The 21,076-nt window shown below is 41.7% G+C and overlaps 2 protein-coding genes across 7 annotated transcripts in view; one reads left to right on the top strand and one right to left on the bottom strand.

The window, feature by feature from the left end:
* The window catches only part of LOC118387757 (5-hydroxytryptamine receptor 4-like), a 64,708-nt gene extending 60,098 nt beyond the window's left edge, over window positions 1–4,610 (top strand). For all 5 annotated transcript variants that reach the window (XM_035776441.2, XM_035776440.2, XM_035776442.2 and 2 more), the window contains one exon: window positions 4,356–4,610. In XM_035776441.2, the coding sequence (XP_035632334.1) occupies window positions 4,356–4,447 (92 nt within the window). In that variant the 3' untranslated portion in view covers window positions 4,448–4,610. The remainder of the gene's footprint in view (window positions 1–4,355) is intronic.
* Window positions 4,611–5,546: 936 nt separating this feature from the next.
* Window positions 5,547–21,017, bottom strand: LOC118387756 (protein regulator of cytokinesis 1-like). Of its 2 annotated transcripts, none has more exons than XM_035776437.2 (14): window positions 20,842–21,017; window positions 20,091–20,223; window positions 19,872–19,994; window positions 19,523–19,756; window positions 19,176–19,346; window positions 18,907–19,056; window positions 18,441–18,591; window positions 18,222–18,358; window positions 13,270–13,365; window positions 9,889–10,041; window positions 9,331–9,432; window positions 8,889–8,981; window positions 8,412–8,516; window positions 5,547–6,339 (listed from the first exon to the last, which is right to left on the bottom strand). In XM_035776437.2, the coding sequence occupies exons 1-14, from the start codon at window positions 20,856–20,858 to the stop codon at window positions 6,274–6,276; spliced, it is 1,731 nt and encodes a 576-aa protein (XP_035632330.1). In that variant the 5' UTR covers window positions 20,859–21,017; the 3' UTR covers window positions 5,547–6,273. The 2 variants fall into 2 exon arrangements, with proteins under 2 accessions (XP_035632330.1, XP_035632332.1); XM_035776439.2 differs by having other exon boundaries at window positions 8,889–8,978.
* Between the last annotated feature and the right edge of the window lie 59 nt (window positions 21,018–21,076).

Raw genomic sequence — 21,076 nt, 5'->3', positions numbered from 1 at the left:
TTCTTACAAACTTCTCAAATATGTTCTTACGAATCTTCTTAGGATGTTTGTTGCTGGTCAACCGATTTATCTAGCTTTCTAGCTAGCAATGGCAATCATGTTAGCATATTTCCTACAGAGATTACTGTTCTAAAACATGTTCTTGGGTTTAAAGAAATCAACACTGAAACTTTCAGATTAACTTTGTGAGTGAATTAAACATGTTCAATTGCTTTCATGAGCTTATTCTCTCACTGCCCTTCGTTTACGAAAAGGGTTAAGCTATCTTGGAATTAAGAACAAATTCCAAAACTTTATTTTCAAGAATCATATTTCTTTTTAAATGTTTGCTTTCAGGAGAAACACAAGACATAGCACAAGTACATTTCCAAGAACGTTTTGGAAGAATACCAACTTTGCTTAATTTTCTTCATAAGTCTATAGTTAGGGGGAAAATTGCAGTTAAGAAGACATTTCTTCTTAAGAAGGTTTTATGAATATGGGCCCTGGACTGTACCTGAAATACTGTTCCCACAATCTTCTCTAATGTTGCTATAATCACAACAGAGTTCTACAGTATGTGGAGGACATGTGTGAAGTTTGATCATGCTATGGTGGATATTATGGATATTTCTCCATCTCCATGATATGGCTGATAGTGAAGGTTGAATCATAGTCAGAGCAACATTCTGTTGCTTAGCAGTGGAATGGGTGGGGTAGTGTCATTGACGGTTGGCACCCTTAACTGATCAAATCAATATGTCTTACAATAAATACACATTATTTTCAAAGAATGTATGTGAAATAATTTGCATATAGGAAGGGTCCAGGAAATCTGGTCACAATGGATGGAATACATTTTTTAGTTTGTTTGCTTTTTGTTGAATTTTACCCCTTTTTTTGTGGTATCCAATTGTTAGTAGCTACTATCTTGTCTCATCGCTACAACTCCCGTACGGGCTCGGGAGAGAAGGTTGAAAGTCACGTTTCCTCCGATACACAACCCAACCAAGCCGCACTGCTTCCTAACACAGCACGCATCCAACCCGGAAGCCAGCCGCACCAATGTGTCGGAGGAAACACTGTGTACCTGGCAACCTTGGCCCAGCCCGCCACAGGAGTCGCTGGTGCGCGAAGAGACAAGGATATCCCTACCGGCCAAACCCTCCCTAACCCGGACGACGATAGGCCAAATGTGCGTCGCCCCACGGCCCTCCCGGTCGCGGCCGGTTACGACAGAGCCTGGGCGCGAACCCAGAGTCTCTGGTGGCACAGCTGGCGCTGCAGTACAGCGCCCTTAACCACTGCGCTACCCGGGAGGCCCTCAGACACATTTTAATATTATATGTAGACACATTTCCAGAAATGTGGATACAATCAGAATGTAGACAAGATCAGGACAAAGGACCCATGTTAGCACCAGGTATAAACAGGCTTAAGTTACATTCAAAGACAAGGAAGTCACTGTGAATTTAACCACACATATTGCACACTGAGTATACCAAACATTAGGAACACCTTCCTAACATTGAGTTGCACACCCCCTTTTGCCCCCAGAACAGCCTCAATTCGTTGGGGCATGGACTCTACGAGGTGTCAAAAGAGTTCCTCATTGGAAAGAGCTTACTCATTGGAAAGGGGGACAACCTAGTCAGTTGTTCAACTGAATGCCTTAAACTGAAATGTGTCTTCTGCATTTAACCCAACCCTCTGAATCAGAGAGGTGCGGGAGGCTGCCTTAACCGACATCTTCATCGCCCAGGGAACAGTGGGTTAACTGCCTTGCTCAGAGGCAGGGTGACATATTTTTACCTTCTCAGCTCGGGATTTGATCAGGGAACGCCAAGCTACCTGCCGCCCCAAGTTCACTACACATTCTCTTTCGAGGACTTGTATACCGTTTAGGTCAAATTGGACATGTATTGCATGGTATTTAGTTATGGTGCTTCTTTTGACATGTTTATGTTGAGTCCATGACCAAGTGTGGGTTTATTTTGGCACATGTTATTTCCATACTGTACATGCTGGAGGTTTCCCAGTTATCAAAAATGTGGACACCCCCTTTTGTTCTCAAGAGTTTGCACTACAATCAAAGATATCAGTCTGATCTACTGCTTAGTGTGATAGGGTGAAACACCAATGTCTTTCAATTATATGAAATACAATTCAGAGGTTACGAGGGGGACCATAGAACCCATTTTGGTCAAACGTGAGAATGTCCATTATGGAGAGCGATTTTAGTTTATTAAGCATAAACATCTCAAGCTAAATCATAACTGTCTGTTGGTGAATGGAACCATACAAGTGTGCTGCTCTAGAAATGTATAATTGGCATTCAAATTGTCTCAATATAATATGCCTTTAAGCAGACACTTTTATCCAAAGCGACCTACATGTGCAGGATCTTAATTTGATCACGCGGGATAACATTCCAGCAATGGGAATTGTATTTGGGGTTTAAAAAGGCTTCTGAAGTTTGTCATTTCCACTTCGAAATTTCAGACTTGATTTCCACTTACCATTTTTTGAATCAAACCCTACAAAAATGTTATATTCAAAATGTCCTATTACATCAGGATTATTTTCCTGCTGTAGCAAACAGGCTAAAATGAAGATCCTACATATATATATATATAACATTTTGTGTGTATAGGTGGCCCCAGGAATCAAACCCACTATCCTGGCATAGCAAGAGCCATGCCCTACCAACTAAGCTCCAGATGACCACTCAGTTTTTAGTCAGTCTCACATAACTGTCTGATTCCATGCATGCAGCTCTCAGGTTTGAGCTGGCTCCAGAGGGCATAACGTAAATCATCTAGAAATAACATTGAACATGTCTTGTATGTTTTGTGTGTTCCTGTGTGGCTCAGTTGATAGAGCATGGCGCTTGCAATGCCAGGGTTTTGTTCAATTATCAAAAATTAAAAGCATAAAAACGTATGCACTCACTACTGTAAATCTCTGAAACATAATTGCAGTGGACAAGTCCAATGACATAGGTACAGAATCATTCTGCCACAGTGTGTTATTGTGATTGCCTTCATTCCATTTAAGTGTATATAATAGGCATTTTTATACTGACAATATATACCACCATAGAGAAGGCACAGTAGCATTATACAGGTATGTTGATATGTACATTTTAAAAATACTCTCGAACTTTGGCAACTAATAAGTACTTTTTTTAACCTCAATTAGCCACAAAATCCCTAGTTTGAAAGCCATTGTTTGTTTTTTTGGAAGCTGTGTGGTGGCATTTCCCCCCACATGGGGCAGCCCCCTAGAAATTAAAGTTTCAGCCAATGAGCTTCAGCCCGTCGCGAGAGAGAGCAATGACGAGGTGCACAAATCTGCACATTCGTGGCATAGTACGCCTTTTGGCTCGTGAGTAAGACTTTCAGAACTACAACAAATGAGTCATTACAGTGGCATTATTACAGCTTTAATGGCAGATCAGCAGTGTAAATATGACAGACAATTACAATATTGTTTATGGACAATTCATAAGCCATTTGTCATTCTTGCTTGCAACATATATCAGTGTAGGAGTGATAACACGTTCCCAAGTTTGATGGACGTTCACGTGACAAACTTGATTGGTGACATTTTCATGTCAAGTTGATCATGACAATTACCTCCCATACTGTACGGGCTAAGCCAGGTGGCATCTGACATTGTTTGCCTGAGTATGATAAGTACTTACAGAGCTCTACTTGGACAGTAAAGGGTCTCCTGAGAGAACAGAGTGCATTTGGAGGTGGAGGAACATTGCTGTTTGTTTTGTTCCCCCTCAGGTTTCTCATCGAGGGCTTTGGTGGTCTGATAATGAGGACAACCGACATTTGGCCTCCTGAGACTGGCTTCAGTAGACTCCCTGGAACTCAGACAGGGCAGCAGTAAAACCTAGCAGCACTAGTCCTACTTATTTTTCACTTCTTATGAGCCTTATTGCTGCCTGAGGGGCTCAGTCATAACTCAGCTAACCCTACATGTGATTAAACCACCTAAGACATGATCTATCCAATATTCCAAATATGACGGGTTTTCTCACCGGCTAAGAGGGGTATTTTTGATTAGCAGTTAAGAATCCATGTCCTGAGGCATGAAATATGTGTCAATTATTATTTTGTTAGTATACCTGGTTGCGTAACACTATCTGGTATCTGCCCTGCCTGCTAGAAGCCAACTACAGTGCACTTTTCTATACAAACAGAACAGTGTTATAACTCATGAGAAACAGCACTTGTATACAAATGACCTACACTAGTCGTGTTTTTCCCGATTCACCTTTCCACAGGATATCGTTAGTATTTCACTTTGACCCTCATCAGCTTATAAACGATAACAGCATTCTTTTCATTTCCTCCTTCTAGATTATCCTTCCTTCCCAACCGAAGCCACAGTGAACAGCAGAAAGATTTTATCCAATGAGGTAGGATCTCAAGACTCTATGGGTGGACTATAGCCCAGAGAAATAATGGTGTTAACCTGCTTGTCTCACACAAGCGAAATACAGTAGATATTAATGGGGACGTATGGTCACGACATTGAGATTCTGAGCTGAAGGACTTGAGAGGACTGCAGTCTGATTGTGGAATTTGATGCAAAACAAAGCACTGTCCAGTCGAGCCCCCAAGTGAAGACAATTAAGATACAGGAAGAGATCAAATGCTAGTGTGCCAAGATTGTTTGTGATTGATGTTCTAAGAGTCCCTATGAAGTTAAAAGCTATTGTACATGTAATCAGTTGGCCAAGCAGTTTTGTGGACTGGGGTCTCTCCCATTCCTGCTAGTGATCTGTGTTTTAAGGACAACTATGTTTAAATATGTCAATCAACTTATCATTACATTATCTTTTGACAAATATTTCATGTATATATATATATATGTATGTTTTGCATAGTTGGGATGTACCAAATGTAACTATCATGTAATTTGGCAACTAAAAATGTGCTTCTGAATGTCTAAACAAATTCTTTCCCACTGGATCAGGGTATTATTCAAACTCGTTGCAGTCAGTTTAATCTAGCCGTAGATTTGTAATCATGCAGCCTAGACAACGTGACGAGCTTCAATGGAGACAGTTGAATAGCAAACAGCTTTAATTGTGTAATACTGTGTTGCCTTGAAAACATTTAAACGTTCTTGACCATCATGCCATTGTTTGAGTGAGGCAATTATACAGCCAAAAATCCTCTTCTCAATGTTCATAAATGACTAACTTGATTATCCATGACAATTACATGGTTTCTACAATCCCACTCGTCGGTCAACGGTAAAGGAGTGTTTTGGCTCAAGGTCAATGAAACAATCCAGGATTGATGGAGCAGAAGAGGAATATCATTCATTCTCTATAACCATTCATGTTTACAGGACTTTGGCTCTAAACCAACATTCCCTTATATGAATAAAGCCAAACTCTCCCATGCCATCATTTCATGTGTAGATAAAAGTTCAAACACTGCCATGTAGGTCGGTTGATAGAGCATGGTGCTTGCAATGCCAAGGTTGTAGAGTTCAAATCCAGTGCGGGACCAGTATGAAAAATGCATGCACTACTGTAATTAAAAGACAGGTGACATATTTATTAATAGGTATACAAGAAACAGTAAAATTCACATGTTGACACAAGGACAAAACACATTGCCAAGACAGTGTGTGTGCAGAAGAAACAAATGAGAAGTAGCATTACAAGAAAGCAATATTTACAAACAGAAATATTTATAATAAAACATTTTTTAAAAAGAATAGCATGTAGATCTGCTGGAAGGTCTGTATCAAAACAGGATGCTTCCTCTGGTGTTACCTGGTCATTTATTATAAAGTAAAACATTTCAAATGAATATTAAAGTACTGCATGTCTAACATCTAAGGGGCTCTACCTTTAAAAAAGTATCAAACTCGTGAAATACCTGCCCTGGACAGCAGAATATTAATCATTGGAAAACATGGCTTTATGACAGTTTCATCCACACCTTTACTATTACAATACTTTGCAAATTACACTAAGAGTCCCTTTTGACCTATCCACGTCCATGCAGGTTGTAGTATTACTATACATAAATAAAATTGGTTAGATTTCAAAGTAACAGCAACACCAATTAGCCCACATTAGTTGCATCAAGACACGTGTAGCCATGGCAAGTCTTTGATGTAACTAATTTGAGCTAATTGGTGTTGCTGTTACTTTGAAATCTAACCAATTTTATTAAAACACTGGCCGTGTAGCCAGGAGAAGAGTGCCAAGTGGACAGAACACAACCTCTGAGGAGTGAACTGTGCACGCACCTCTTAAAACGCAGGGTCCTTTGCTGTGGAATTGAAAACTGCATCACTTGACTTTTTGGACAACGCACTCTGGAGGGAATGAAAGACATATTTCAGTAACTGATACCATAACCCCCTCCCCCCCAAAAAACACTGTTGGAGTAAAAAGTGAGGAAAAACTTAGGTCAACATTTAACTTACAGTGGAGTCTGAAAATATTTAGACCCCTTGACTTTTCCACATTTTGTTACAGCCTTATTCTAAAATCTATTTTTATCTTCCAACGCATCAATCTACACACAATACCCCATAATGACAAAGAACACAGGTTTCAATATTTTTGCAAATCTACAACAAAAATACAGAAATATCACATTTACATAAGTATTCAGACCCTTTACTCAGTACTTTGTTGAAGCACCCTTGGCAGCAATTACAGCCTTGAGTCTTTTTGGGTATGACGCTACAAGCTTGGCACACCTGTATTTGGTCAGTTTCTCCCATTCTTCTCTGCAGATCCTCTCAAGCTCTGCCAGGTTGGATGGGGAGCGTATCTGCACAGCTTTTATTCAGGTCTCTCCAGAGATGGTTGATTGGGTTCAAGTCCGGGCTCTGGCTGGGCCACTCAAGGACATTCAGAGACTTTACATTTAGCAGACGCTCTGATCCAGAGCGACTTACAAGAGCAATTAGGATTGAGTGCCTTGCTCAAGGGCACGTCGACAAATTTCAGCTAGTCAGCTCGGGGATTCGAAACAGCAACTTCTCAGTTACTGGCCCAGCCGAGACTTCGAGACTTGTCCCAATGCCACTCCTGCGTTGTCTTGGCTGTGTTCTTACGGTCGTTGTCCTGTTGAAGGTGAACCTTCTCTCCAGTCTGAGGTCTTGAGCACTCTGTAGCAGGTTTTCATCAAGGATCTCTCTGCACTTTGCTCTGTTCATTTTTCCCTCGATCCTGACTAGTCTCCCAGTCACTGCCACTGAAAAACATGCCCACCGCATGATGCTCCCACCACTATGCTTTACCGTAGGGATGGTGCCTGGTTTCCTCCAGACGTGAAGCTTGGCATTCAGGCCAAAGAGTTCAATCTTGGTTTCATTAGACCAGAGAATCTTGTTTCTCATTGACAGTCTTTAGGTGGCTTTTGGAAACTTCAAGTGGGCTGTGATGTGTCTTCTACTGAGGAGTGGCTTCCATCTGACCACTCTATCATAAAGGCCTGATTGGTGGAGTGCTGCATAGATGGTTGTCCTTCTGGAAGGTTCTCCCATCTCCATAGAGGAACTCTGGAGCTCTGTAAGAGTGACCGTCAGGTTCTTTGTCACCTCCCTGATCAAGGCCCTTCTCCCCTGATTGCTCAGTTTGGCCAGGCTGACAGCTCTGGGAGGAGTCTTGGTGGTTCCAAACTTCTTCCATATAAGAATGATGGTGGCCACTGTTCTTGGGGACCTTCAATGCTGCAGAAATGTTTTGGTACCCTTCCCCAGATGTGCACTTCAATCCGGTCTCGGAGCTTTACGGATAATTCCTTTGACCTCATGGCATGGTGTTTGCTCTGACTTGCACGGTCAACTGTGGGACCTTATACAGACCGGTGTGTTTTTCCAAATCAATTGCATTCACCACAGTTTAAAATAAGGCTGTAACTTATCAAAATGTGGGAAAAAAAGTCAAAGGGTCTGAATACTTTCTGAATGCACTGTAAATTCATGTGTCCGGATTATTGAAGTACACAGTGGCACAGTCTTAAGGATGGTCTCACAGTGAAGTCCGGATATAGTTTAAAAGGCTGGTTTAACAATATATAAATTGCAGGAAATTTGCATTAAAACTAATATTTTCTCTCCACCCCATGACAAAATGTGTAGAATTGCAGGAAATGTGATTTTGAGAGCAAAATGTTTCTGCAGACAAGACGGTTGTAGAGTTTAGTTTAAAGGGTTAGTCTTACAGTGAAGTCAGAGTAGTTTAAAATGCGCAACTAACAATATATGATGAGCTATGAGAATGTATGAATTGCTTTTGTTTTGTAAAGTGCCATGTTTATTTAATTGGTTGACTATAGAGCCGAGAGAAAAATCCTATTCAAATATTTGTAAAAATAAATAATAATTAACAGCTGGTCTTAAAGTCAGAGTATAGTTTAAAAGGCTGGTCTCACAGTGAAGTCAAGGTAGCTGATGTCAACAGGTTGTTTCCTCTCTGTACTGTTGCACTCCAGCAGGGGCGTTCTCTGACTGCTGCTGCTCTCCAGGGGCCTCATTTTCTGCACAGCCAATGAGTGGACACAAACAAACACGGCACATCAGAGTCAACATACTGAACGTGCAGCACACTTCCTTCTCTGCTTACCTATCGAATCCACCTGAAGTAATTATATTTCTACATCTCTTTAATAGAATTATTAACTTGGAAAGAGATTAGATTCTAAAGACGAGTTTGGATTTTGCTGTCAATACTGTGTCTCTCACAAGCTAGGTAGACTTTGGAAAGTGGTTTACGGCTCGAACAGGAAAAACTCTAACAGCAATCACCTAGTGGTTCTCTTAATAGTCATCGCACTATATAAATGGAAGCTGTTCACCAAGCACAAGAACCAACAATGGTCCACAGTTTGGAGTGAGTGCTGGGTGTGTACCTGCATCTGAACCTGGGAGAGAGGAGGCTTGCTGCTGGGCACACTTATGAAGGTGTTGGCTGACCGCACCCTGGTAACCTGGCTAGGAGTCTTCTGAAAGAAAGGCTATGTGGGTCAAGGTCATGTAAATCTAGTGACACATTTCTTACATTTTCCACCTACGTAAGGTACTTAATGAGATTCTTACATTACGCAATTATATCAAAATAAGTGTTACCACAATAATAAAGTGCTCGAGTTGGTTTCGGAGGCCAGTGAACTCGTCTCATAAGGACCACTGTAAGTACTAGTTACTGTACCTTCTACAGCTACATATCTGGAGATTCTTTTTTGACAAAAAAATCTAAATATTATGTTTGCGCTAGTCAGCCGTCCCTGTACCAAAACTTAATATTTTTCCTTCATAGCTTGTTCGGACCCTGGCTATTCCCAGCCCTAGTACCTTTCTGATCTTGTTGGGGGTAGGGCCGTTTATCCCTCCATGGGCCCTCTTAGTGGGAGTTTTGAATGGAGTCGTCATCTCCCCCTTCTTTGATGTCTGCAACTTAAACAGAGACAAACAAAGCCTCAGTCACAGACCAGTCAGTAACAAACGATCAGTGCCCCAGAATGGTCAAATCCACATTTCTCAGCATTGCCATTTGGCAGTTGCACATGTTGACCACGCTACTCTGTACAAGTCTATTTTAATCTACTTTCAGCATAGTAAGTTTTAGAATCGGCCTTTTGCACATGGGAACAGAGAGATATGGCTTTACGATGGTTTGTGATGAAAAACAGTCACCTTGTAAGAGATTTACACAGGTATCAAAACGTTATGCTAGAGTAAGCCTAGACGAAACACAGCCCCTCATTTAAGTGTTTCTAAAATCCCCTATGGGAAAAATGCATGGTGGGAAAACAATTGGAACCAATTCCCTGTTTGACTGCTAGGGTTTATGGGGATTATGACTCATACTGTGGTAATCTATGGGTGAGAATTAGGAGGGGCTGGACTTACGGCGGCACGTTCACTTTTCTCCTTGTCCCTCTGCTGCTTGTACTCCTCCCATTGGCTGGAGATGTAGGTCATGACTCTCCGGCCCTGAACCAGGAAGGCAGAACCCTGGTCCTTCTCCCAGGCTTCAACCCCCTTCTTCAGTTCTTCCTCCAACTGGTCACATCACATAACAGGGAGAAACAATGTCACTTTTCCTTTGTAAAAAGCCTTTACACACACACACACCTTACTGTCATTTACAGTGGATTTGGAAAGTATGCAGACCCCTTGACCTTTTCCTTATTGTTTTTACATTACAGCTGTATTCTAATATGGATTAAATCGTTTTTTCCCCTCGCAAAATCTACACAATATCCCATAATTAGGGATGTACGATATATCTGTGAACATATCGGATTCGGACGATATTAGCTAAAAATGCCAACATCGGAATCAACTGATGTCTAGTTTAACGCTGATGTGAGAAACCAATGTCAAAGTTGACGTGCATACCTATATAAACGCAGGTACATGCCGTAATCACGCCATGTCAAATTTGGCGATACAAGTGCAACACAGCATTCACAACCTAGCCCACAATGTCTGAGGTGTGGCTCGAGCAGTCAACAAGTCGAACAGTCATTTGAAAGAGTAAGAACATTTTAGCGAGACAACTCAAAAGGCAAAATCCAAGATTATGGAATTCATTGCCCTTGACAGTCAACCGTTCTCTGTCATGAATGATGTTGTCTTTCGCCGACTGTTCGAGCACCGGTACACACTACCAAGCACGCTATTTTTCAGATGTTGCCCTACCGGAGTTACATAGTAATAGTGTCACTGCAATTAGCGTCAAGACATACATACTATGGAACGCCGTTTGGGTCTTTGCGTGTCAAAAAAGATACAGTAGCACTGTCAAAAGTCTGCAGACCAGCAAACAACGGCCACGAACGATGTGTTTACAATACCACGTTGGTAATAAAGCATCATTTGTTTGAGCGCAACTTCTGGGCTAGCTAGGTTTAGCTTGGTACCTAGCTAGCACCAATACAACCAGCCCGAAAACAATGACCAGTAGAAACTGCAATCATTTTCATTATTCTTAGCAATGATTTAGGAATCCTTGTGAATAAGTATTAGCTAGGTCGCCACTTGTTCACCTATTGAAATTTAACTTCACTTCATGAAAATAAATAGCTCGCCAGCTACTTAACCCTGTTGCCCAAAGCTAACGTTATAAGAAGCCAGCTAGCTTCATCTGGCTAGTGAGGCTCGACCGGACATGGTTATGTGTGGTGAAGCTAGCCACAATAAGGATTAGGGACAATAGTGGAATTTGCAGTTTGCCTTCAAAATAAGTAATTGAAAGTGATGCAAATGAATACAAATAGTAGAATTATGCCATACGGTTATTTTGAAGGCTAACCGCAAAGTCCACTATTGTGGTTAATTATTATTGTGGTTGGCTTCACATAGATGGGTCCGACCCCCATTAATCAAATAAAAACTGTCTTATGAATGATAACACCTAGCTATATAGTTAGCTAGCTAACAATGGCTACTGAAACAAGATGTAGTTTTTGGGGAAGAACATTGTTTGCATCCATGAGCTAAGCTAGCTTTTCTTTTTATGACCACAGCACTGTAGGTGCACAAGACAACTTTACCAGCATCATAGCATACGTATCGATGAATCATTCACATGAAATACAAGTGATTGTGTAATAACTACGTAAAAAATGTATGAATGCGTTAAATTATGATGTGACGTGCAGTCATATTCAGGTCCTGATTGGTCAGCAAGCTTATTTAACGCGTCAAATAGTGTTATCTACCTACTGGTCAGTTTTCTATCTTGACACGCAAAGATCCAAATGGCGTCCCATAGAAATCTTGGTTGAGAATGAAACGACTGAACAACGAAACAGCACAGGAAGTAAGTGAAAGAAATAGGCTTCGATTATGCTTTACTGGTAATGGGGACATACCAGTACATACAATTGTGCGCTAGAATGCTTAAAAAGGCCGCTAAAATTTTAAATATCGATATCGTGTTTTTTAGCAAGGAAAATGTCGGATATCGCTATCGGCCAAAAAAAAAAAAAAACTGTCATATCGTTGCAACACTGCCCATAATGACAAAACATTATTTGCAAATGTCTTAAAAATACTAAACTGAAATAGCACATTAACATAAGTATACAGACCCTTTACTCAGTACTTTGTTGAAGCACCTTTGGCAGCGATTACAGCCTCGAGACGCTACAAGCTTGGCACACCTGTATTTGGGGAGTTTCTCCCATTCTTCTCTGCAGATCCTCTCCGGCTCTGTCAGGTTGGATGGGGAACGTGTCTGCACAGCTTTTTTCAGGTCTCTCCAGAGATGTTCGATCAGGTTCAAGTCTGGGCTCTGGCTGGGCCACTCAAGAACATTCAGAGACTTGTTCCGAAGCCACTCGCTCATTGCCTTGGCTGTGTGCTTAGGGTCATTGTCCTGTTAGAAGGTGAACCTTCACCCCAGTCTAGGGCCCTGAGTGCTCTGGAGGAGGTTTTCATCAAGGATCTCTCTGTACTTTGATGCTGCCACCACCATGCTTCACCATAGGGATGGTGCCAGGCTTCCTCCAGGCGTGATGCTTGGCATACAGGCCAAAATGTTCAATCTTGGTTTCATCAGACCAGAGAATCTGGTTTCTCATGGTCTGAGAGTCCTTTAGGTGCCTCTTGGCAAACTCCAAGCGGGCTGTCAAATGCCTTTTGCTGAGGAGTGGCTTCCGTCTGGCCACTACCATAAAGGCCTGATTGGTGGGGTGCTGCAGAGATGGTTGTCCTTCTGGAAGATTCTCCCACCTCCACAGAGGAACTCAGGAGCTGTGTCAGCATGAGAAGCGGGTTCTTGGACATCTCCCTGCCCAAGGTCCTTCTCCACCGATTGCTCAGTTTGGCCGGGCGGCCAGCTCTAAGAGTCTTGGTGGTTCCAAACTTCTTCCATTTAAGAATGATGGAATTTCTAAATGCACTGTATACATCATTGGCATTTTACATCAGAGTACAACTTCAATGACACTGCCATATAAACAGCATATGAGAATGACCTTGAACCGATCATTGGATGCTCCAGTGAGCGGTTGTGAATAGAAGCTGTGTTGATATAACGCTGGACTCCAACTAATTTAGCAGGAGTTTGTTTGATTACCATCATCAACCATGTCTGTCATTCATATATACATATTTTATATGTAAAAATGTAAAGACTATAATTTCTACAACTTACAGATTTTAAGCAGGTGAAAATAATTGAAGAGTTGAATGAATGGTATATAACATTCCTTCAGACTGTGAAGCCAACCACCATACAAATGTATAGAAGGACATGACTTAAATCAAACTAAGTCTTACCTTTGGCAGCATCTTTTGAACTTTGATCTTCTCTTTGGCCTCTTTAAGAAGGGCTCCTCCTCTATTGGAGAAACGGTTTGGATCATTGGCCTTTTTCTGCAAAGAGAAGTTTCAGTAATAGATTATACATTTTCTTGTCAAATTATATAGAATAACAAAATTAGCAACACACTGAACATGTATCAGAAAATGAGCAGATTGTTGTCTAGTATGTAGAGTGCAAATGTATTTTAGTTTTCAGCAAATCTAAAACAGATCACATTAGGGCTGACCCCATTTAGTCAACTGGTTGATAGGCTATTGTTTGACCATCAACCAGTCAACTACATGGGGTGAGCCCAAATGTAATCCGGTTAGGATTTGCTGGAAACAAAAATAAAATATCCAGTGTATTCGGGAAAGTATTCAGACCCCCTTTTCTAGTTTCTTACATTACAGCCGTAATCTAAATTTGATTAAATAATTTCTCTTCAATCTACACACGATATCAAAGCAAAAAACTATTTTTTTTTTTAGAAATGTTTGCAAATTTATTAAAATGCAAAACTGAAATATTAAATTTATTCAGACCCTTCACTCAGTACTTTGTTGAAGCACCTTTGGCAGCAATTACAGCCTTAAGTCTTCTTTATGACGCTACAAGCTTGAGACACCTGTATTTGGGGAGTTTCTCCTCTGCAGATCCTCTCCAACTCTATCAGGTTGCATTGGGAGCATTGCAGCAGTTATTTTCAGGTCTCCTGAGATGTTCGATCGGGTTCAAGTCAGGGCTCTGGCTGGGCCACTCAATTCAGAGACTTGTCCCGAAGCCACACCTGCATTGTCTTGGTTGTGTGCTTAGGGTCGTTGTCCTGTTAGAAGGCGAACCTTTACCTCGGACTGAGGTCCTGAGCGCTCTATAGTAGGCTTTTAGTCAAGGATGTCTCTGCACTTCTCAGTTAATATTTTCCTCAACCCTGACTAGTCTCCCAGTCCCTGCCGCTGAAAAACATCCCTACAGCATGATGCTGCCACCACCATGCTTCACCATAGGGATGGTGCCAGGTTTCCTACAGACATGACTCTTGGCATTCAGGCCAAAAAGTTCAATCTTGATTTCATCAGACCAGAGAATCTCATTTCTCAGGGTCAGAGTCCTTCAGGTGCCTTTTGGCAAACTTCAAGCAGGCTGCCATATGCCTTTTACTGAAGAGTGGCTTCTGTCTGGCCACTCTACCATAAAGGCATGAATGACAGAGCTGTTGCACTCCACCAGAGTGACAATCGGCTTCTTGGTCACCTCCCTGACCAAGGCCCTTCTTTCACAATTGCGCAGTTTGGCCGGGCAGCCAGCTCTAGGAAGTGTCTTGGTGGTTCCAAACTTCTTCCATTTAAGAATGACGGAGGCCACTGTGTTCTTTGGGACCTTCAATGCTGCCGCAAAGTTGCCACCCTTCCCCAGATCTGTACATCCACACAATCCTGTCCCAGAGCTCTACGGACAATTCCTTCGACCTCATGGCGTGTTTTTTTCCCTGTCAACTGTGGGACCTAATATAGACAGGTGTTTGTCGACTGTCATAACAAAGCATTTGAATACTTATGTAAATAAGGCATCTTTTTAAAAATGTGTAATAAATTTGCCGAAAATTCTAACAACCTGCTTTCGCTTTGTCATTTTGGGGTATTGTGTGTAGATTGATGAGGAAAAATTATTATTTAATAAATTTTAGAATAAGGCTGCAATGTAAAACAAATGTGGAAAAGGAGAAGGGGGCCAAATACTTCCTGAATGCACTGTGTGTGTATACATACAAACATTCAAAAGTTTGGGGTCACTTAGAAATGTCCTTGTTTTCCATGAAAACATACATGTAATGAGTTGCAAAATGAATAAGAAATATCGTCAAGACATTGACAAGGCTATAAATCATTTTTTCTTGAAATAATAGTCTCCTTCAAACTTTGCTTTCATCAAAGAATCCTCCATTTGCAGCAAGGCCTTGCAGACATTTGCCATTTTAGTTGTCAATTTGTTGAGGTAATCTGAAGAGATTTCACCCCATGCTTCCTGAAGCACCTCCTACAAATTGGATTGGCTTGATGGGCACTTCTTATGTACCATAAGGTCAAGCTGCTTCCACAACAACACAATAGGGTTGAGATCCAGTGACAATGCTGGCCACTCCATTATAGACAGAATACCAGCTGACTGCTTCTTACCTAAATTAGTTATTGTAAAGTTTGGAGCTGTGCTTTGAGTCATTGTCCTGTTGTAGGAGGAAATTGGCTCCAATTAAGTGCTGTCCACTGAGTATGGCATGGCATTGCAAAATGGAGTCACAGCCTTCCTTCAAGATCCCTTCAACCTTGTACAAATATCCCACTTTATCACTACCAAAGCACCCCCAGACAATCACATTTCCTCCACAATGTCCTTCTTTGTGAGCCGAACACCTAAAACTTAGATTAATTATTCCATAACACGTTTTACCCCCAATATTCCTCTGTCCTGTGTCTGTTCTTTTGCCCATCTTAACCTTCTTATTGGCCAGTCTGAGATATGGCTTTTTCTTTGCAACTCTGCCTAGAAGGCCAGCATCCCGGTGTTGCCTCTTCACGGTTGATGTTGAGACTGGTGTTTTGCAGGAACAATTTAATGAAGCTGCCAGTGAGGACTTGTGAGGCATCTGTTTTCAAACTAGACACTCTAATGTACTTGTCCTATTGCTCAGTTGTGCACCGGGGCCTCCAACTCCTCTTTCTATCCTGGTTAGAGCCAGTTTGCGCTGTGCTGTGAAAGGAGTAGTACACAGTGCTGTACGAGATCTTCAGTTTCTTGGCAATTTCTCACATGGAATAGCCTTCATTTCCCAGAACAAGAACAGACTGACAGGTTTCAGAAGAAGGCACTTTGTTTCTGGCTATTTTGAGCCTGTAATCGAACCCACAAATACTGATGCTATAGATACTCAACTAGTCTAAATCAGCACAACAGTTTTCAGCTGTGCTAACAAATGCTAAATGGTTTTCTAATGATCAATTAGCCTTTTAAAATGATCAACTTAATTAGCTAACACAATGTGCCATTGGAACACAGGAGTGATGATTGCCCTCCGTACACCTACGTAGATATTCCATTAAAAAAAAACATTTAAAAAAAATGCCATTTCCAACTACAAAATTAACAATGTCTACACTGTATTTCGGATGAATTGAATATTATTTTAATGGACATACACTTTCTTTCAAGAACAAGAACATTTCTAGGAGAACAAACTTTTAAACGGTAGTGTATGCATCATTTTTGTAAAAAATAAAATAAAAAAATACGTATGGTACACGAGACAACGCCTGTCTCAGTGGACTAATCCATTGCGGTAGTATTACCAGTAGTACATTTACCGTTCTAATCTACAACATTGGTTTAATTTCTGTTAATGCATTCAATATATTATTATTACCGTCTTTTACCGTTCTCATTGTCCGGAGTGGACACGTTGTTTAAGGACCATTGGCATTTTGGTTTATTTCATACCATTTCCGAGTTGTCAATTCATGAATTGTCTTTTGTTTGTAGCTCTCCTATCAACGTTAACAGAACGCACACTGGATTATGCAGAGAAATAGGCCTAGGCTGCCTGGCCTGCGTGCAAATGTAGGCCTATAAACGTGCCCATTTGGGGATCTGATAGTATTTCTGATTGTCTTACCTCACCACCACTGTGGAACTTGTTATTGTTTGTTGGTTTGGCAGTGCCACTGTCAGCCAGAGAAATATGCTAAGAAGGATTATCACCACAGCAAGCAAGGTACTTCGAGTCAAACAGACAGGCCTAGATGAGATCTTTAAGTTCAGGGCCCTCCGCAAGGCTCACAAAATCATTTTAGACCCAAGCCTCCTATGTACCCTGACGTACTCCCCTCTGGGCGCAGGTAAAGGGCACCCCTCAGCAGGAAAAACAGAACCAGACAATCATTTGTGCCAGGTGTGATATCCCTCCTAAATAGCTCGGGCTAATGTTCCTACAGACTCAGTAAGGCCGGCAGGCTAGTTTTTTAAATGTTTATGTATTGGTATGTAACTTATGAAAGTTGTATTGTCAATTTTGTTTTGTATTTAAAAGCATATTAAAATGTGTAAATGACACTGCAACAACATTTCCCCATGGGGACAATAAAGTCAGTAAGAACTTCTTTCTACAACTCAAACAGCAAGTAAATAAAGTCTGTTTTTTTCATCCATTGAGAAAGACAATAGTTCCTCAACGTAGCTTATTTGAAAAATCTTTCCAGCTCTTTCGATAACCACTTGTGCTGTGATCCGGTGGAAACCTTGTAAAATAGGCCTACCTGATTACTTCTCATCCCTTGCACAAACTGTCTACACCTGTATCTACAGCCTTGTCGGTCTGGAGCTAATTTGCGGGAAACTAAGGGCCCAGAATATTTTTATACAATATTACAAGTTTGCTAGCGCGAGCTTCAGGCCGGACCAAGTTGATACAATGTTCCTTGCAGACAAACCATGCATAGCCAACTAATTTATTTTTAGTCAAGATATTTTCTACCTGCAGGCTTCAACATTTTATTTGTTAACTTTATGTAGGCTATTTTGTGTCTACAGGCTATTACCAGCAACTTCATGAGCTTAACTGCAGAAAGCCAGCAGCAAGGGGAGGAGGGTAGGCTATCTCTGGCTCCTTCTTGAGTCATTTGTGTCTTAATTATTTAATCACTGTGCTTAAAACACAAGACAAGCTCATTAGCCTACATATAGGCTAGCTGATTTCTATATAGGGAAAAATAAACCGTTTGAAATTTAAACCAATCGATTGGTCGAAAGAAGTCAACTCTTGGTCAATTTTTTGTTGTTACAGACAGTCCTAGATGACATGCACCAAGTAGTGCACAATTTTACAAAACGTTGCAATTTCATTCAAACATAGCCTGACCGCAAATACCAGCAGTACCTCAAAATCCTGGAAGAGGGCCCAGTACTTCTCCCATCTCTGCAGGGCCTCCAGTAAGGGCTTTACCTGGTCGTAATAATTCTTCACCTTCAATAGCGCAGCATCATGCAGCGCCAACAACTCCTCTGTGAAGTTATCTAGGGAAAAATGAATGGGTTCAATCAGATGCATGTGTATTTTGTCTGTGAGAGTGAGATTTCATAGTGTTGTTCTACTCACTGTCACAGAAGTGGGCATTGAAGGGTTCCCTCTGCTCACGGCCCAGGTTGCACTTGTCCCAGAAGGTCACTAGTTCCTGTCTGACCTTTTCAATCACATCCCCCAGCCTGGTCTTCTGCAGTTCTGTCAGACGGTCCACCTCCCCCTGCCACTGGACCGGACAACATGGTCAGGTTCAGTATGAAGAAAAAGGAAAACAACGCTCAGAAACAGTGATACGAGGAGGTACTATAAGAAACACGTTTTTTCCTCAGTGGTCCCCAATGAACATTACCCGGGTAAGAACTGTCTCAAACACTGTGGGGTACTAGCACCATCTCTGTTCTGTTTCCTTGTTAGCTAAGTCCGGGGCAACATTATAGTCATAGTGTAAGGTTTACTGTTTTGAACAGTGGTGTGTGGTATGCATGTGAAGCTTTGTCCAACACAGTGGTGAAGGAGAGGTATGAAGGAGGAGAGTTCCAACCTGTGTGATTTGGTCAGAGAGGGTACCCTGCACACTCTCTTGGAACACACTGCAGTTTTGCTCCAGCGCATCCAGACGATTCCACAGGCACATGGATCGTTCTTTCAGCTCAGCTAGAGTATTTGTCAGTGATTCCTTCTTGACCTCCATCTACACAAAATGATACAAATACTATTGGCCCAGACCTAGAAGTCACATCAGATACAATAAAAGACTACAATATAATATCGAAGTAATCATTAGTAGCGCGGCGAGATTATTTTCAGTACCTGGGAGAGCAGCAGTTTGAGGGCTTTGATATTTTCATGAGTGAGCAGGAATATATCCTCGTCGTGGCACACAGACTCTTTCTCCAGGCTAGTCTCTGGTTCATGACCCATCTCCTCCATCAGCTTCCTGATGTCCTCACGCAGACCTGAGAACACCTTTGCACGACTCTTCTACAGGATTGAGTGATAAGAGTTTAGATGTTTTCCCCTCCAAAATACCAGCAATGGGCAGTTATGGCAAATGTACAGTTTGAATAATAATGTTGCTTTTTAAAGACAATAGGAAGTTCAAAATGACATTCATACTAAACCCAAATCTTCAACCTGGCCTGCAGCCATTACAGTACCTTTTCCTCACTGAGGGTCTGGATGTGCTCCCGGAGTTCCTGTAGCTGCGTGTGAGATGGCATGCTGCCAGTGGGGATGTAATAAGGGGTGACGCACAGCTCCACACATAGTTCCTTATCCTGCTGCTGCAGTCTGTGTAGCTCCTTCAAACGCTCCCCCTTCTCCTTGGTCAGAACCTCCACACGCAGACGCAGGTTCTTCTCAATCTGGAGGACTGTCAGGCCCTCCTCCATCTGACAGGTGGGCAAGACAGACAGGAGGTTTGTACAAAGGAAGGAATGGAGTCAAGGAAAGGAATCAGCAAACAATGTTGAGGTTGATTATAAAAAGCCTTAAAGTACCACTCACTTTGTATGGATCCATTGACATTTCCAGGCACAAGGTATCCAGCTGTTTTTGAAAAGTGATGATATTGGCCCGGATGCGGTGCCTCAAGGCTTCCTCCTCGGTGATCATATCATTCAAAAGGCCCTTAGGAAAATAGTGTCAGAGTTGGTTAATTTGACTACTTGACGAGGATTCAGTAACATGCAGTTCATCTGAATATACTGTTTTCTAAAGCCTCACCTCAATGTGTTTCTTCACTGTCTCCATTCGCTCCACCCTCTGCTCCTCCATGATGCCCATGCTGTCCCAGATGTCCACCAGCCTGGCCATGGCATGGTTTATACCCGTCACTAGCGAGAAAGCCAGGGCTTCACTGCAGAGATGAGTGACAAGACAATCAAATTTGGTAACTTAAGCTGGCTAAGTAGCTAGCAAACATATAACTAGGTTATTTGAACACTTTGTTTACTGCCAGACTAGCTCTGGTCCAAGCGCATGCGTTAGATCTGCACTACAACGAATGGACCACACAACTATTTTCGCGGTTCAGGCAAATAAATGTTCGTCAGCAACCGTTACTCTAACAACATCTTTACTTTGGCGAGTAGCAGATGTATGTTAAAGCCTGTCAATATTAAGGTGGAAATCCATCTAGGGGCGAATGTAAAAATAACACCCTGGACCAGCGCCAACACACAGCTGGCTAGGTGGTAAGGGTATCAAAGATTAGCGTTAGTCCTCTGTTAGCTAGCTACCAACGGTTTGAACATTTCCCCCTATCTCGGCAATGCTGCAATGTCATTAGCTATTTCTATTAAGGAAGGGAAGCAACTTCTAATTCTAATCAACCAAACATTGATGCAGCTAACTAGCTAAGAGACAGTACCAGTTAACTAGCTAACTGGTACTACCAAAGATTTCGTATAACTGTGGTGCTACCGTCTGTACTAAGGTTAACATACTTTAGCAAGCCAAGTCAACTTGAACTTACCTCCTCCGACTTGACATAGTTTCCTCCGAAAACAATAAAGGAAAAATAGGTAGCTGTTGAGGAATATCAATTATTTATACAAAAAGACGTAGATGGCTGGCTCGCTTCATTTGTCACTACAGCGGTGCGGAAACAGTGCCCTTTCAGCTGCTTGTGCAAAAAAATTCAAAAAAGACGTCCTTGTTCAAGAAGCGCTCTAATAGGCTATTCACTCACCAATGGCACTCCCATTTTC

The sequence above is a fragment of the Oncorhynchus keta genome, chromosome 9 (genome assembly GCF_023373465.1).
Source record: "Oncorhynchus keta strain PuntledgeMale-10-30-2019 chromosome 9, Oket_V2, whole genome shotgun sequence".
Taxonomy (NCBI): domain Eukaryota; kingdom Metazoa; phylum Chordata; class Actinopteri; order Salmoniformes; family Salmonidae; genus Oncorhynchus; species Oncorhynchus keta.
This window is presented reverse-complemented; position numbering and strand designations above follow the sequence as displayed.

Coding starts and splice junctions, on each gene's coding strand:
- LOC118387756 (XM_035776437.2), bottom strand. Junction 19,057..19,175: donor TCAAACTGCTGCTCTCCCAG/GTACTGAAAATA, acceptor CATTTTGTGTAG/ATGGAGGTCAAGAAGGAATC. Junction 18,359..18,440: donor CAATGCCCACTTCTGTGACA/GTGAGTAGAACA, acceptor ATTTTTCCCTAG/ATAACTTCACAGAGGAGTTG.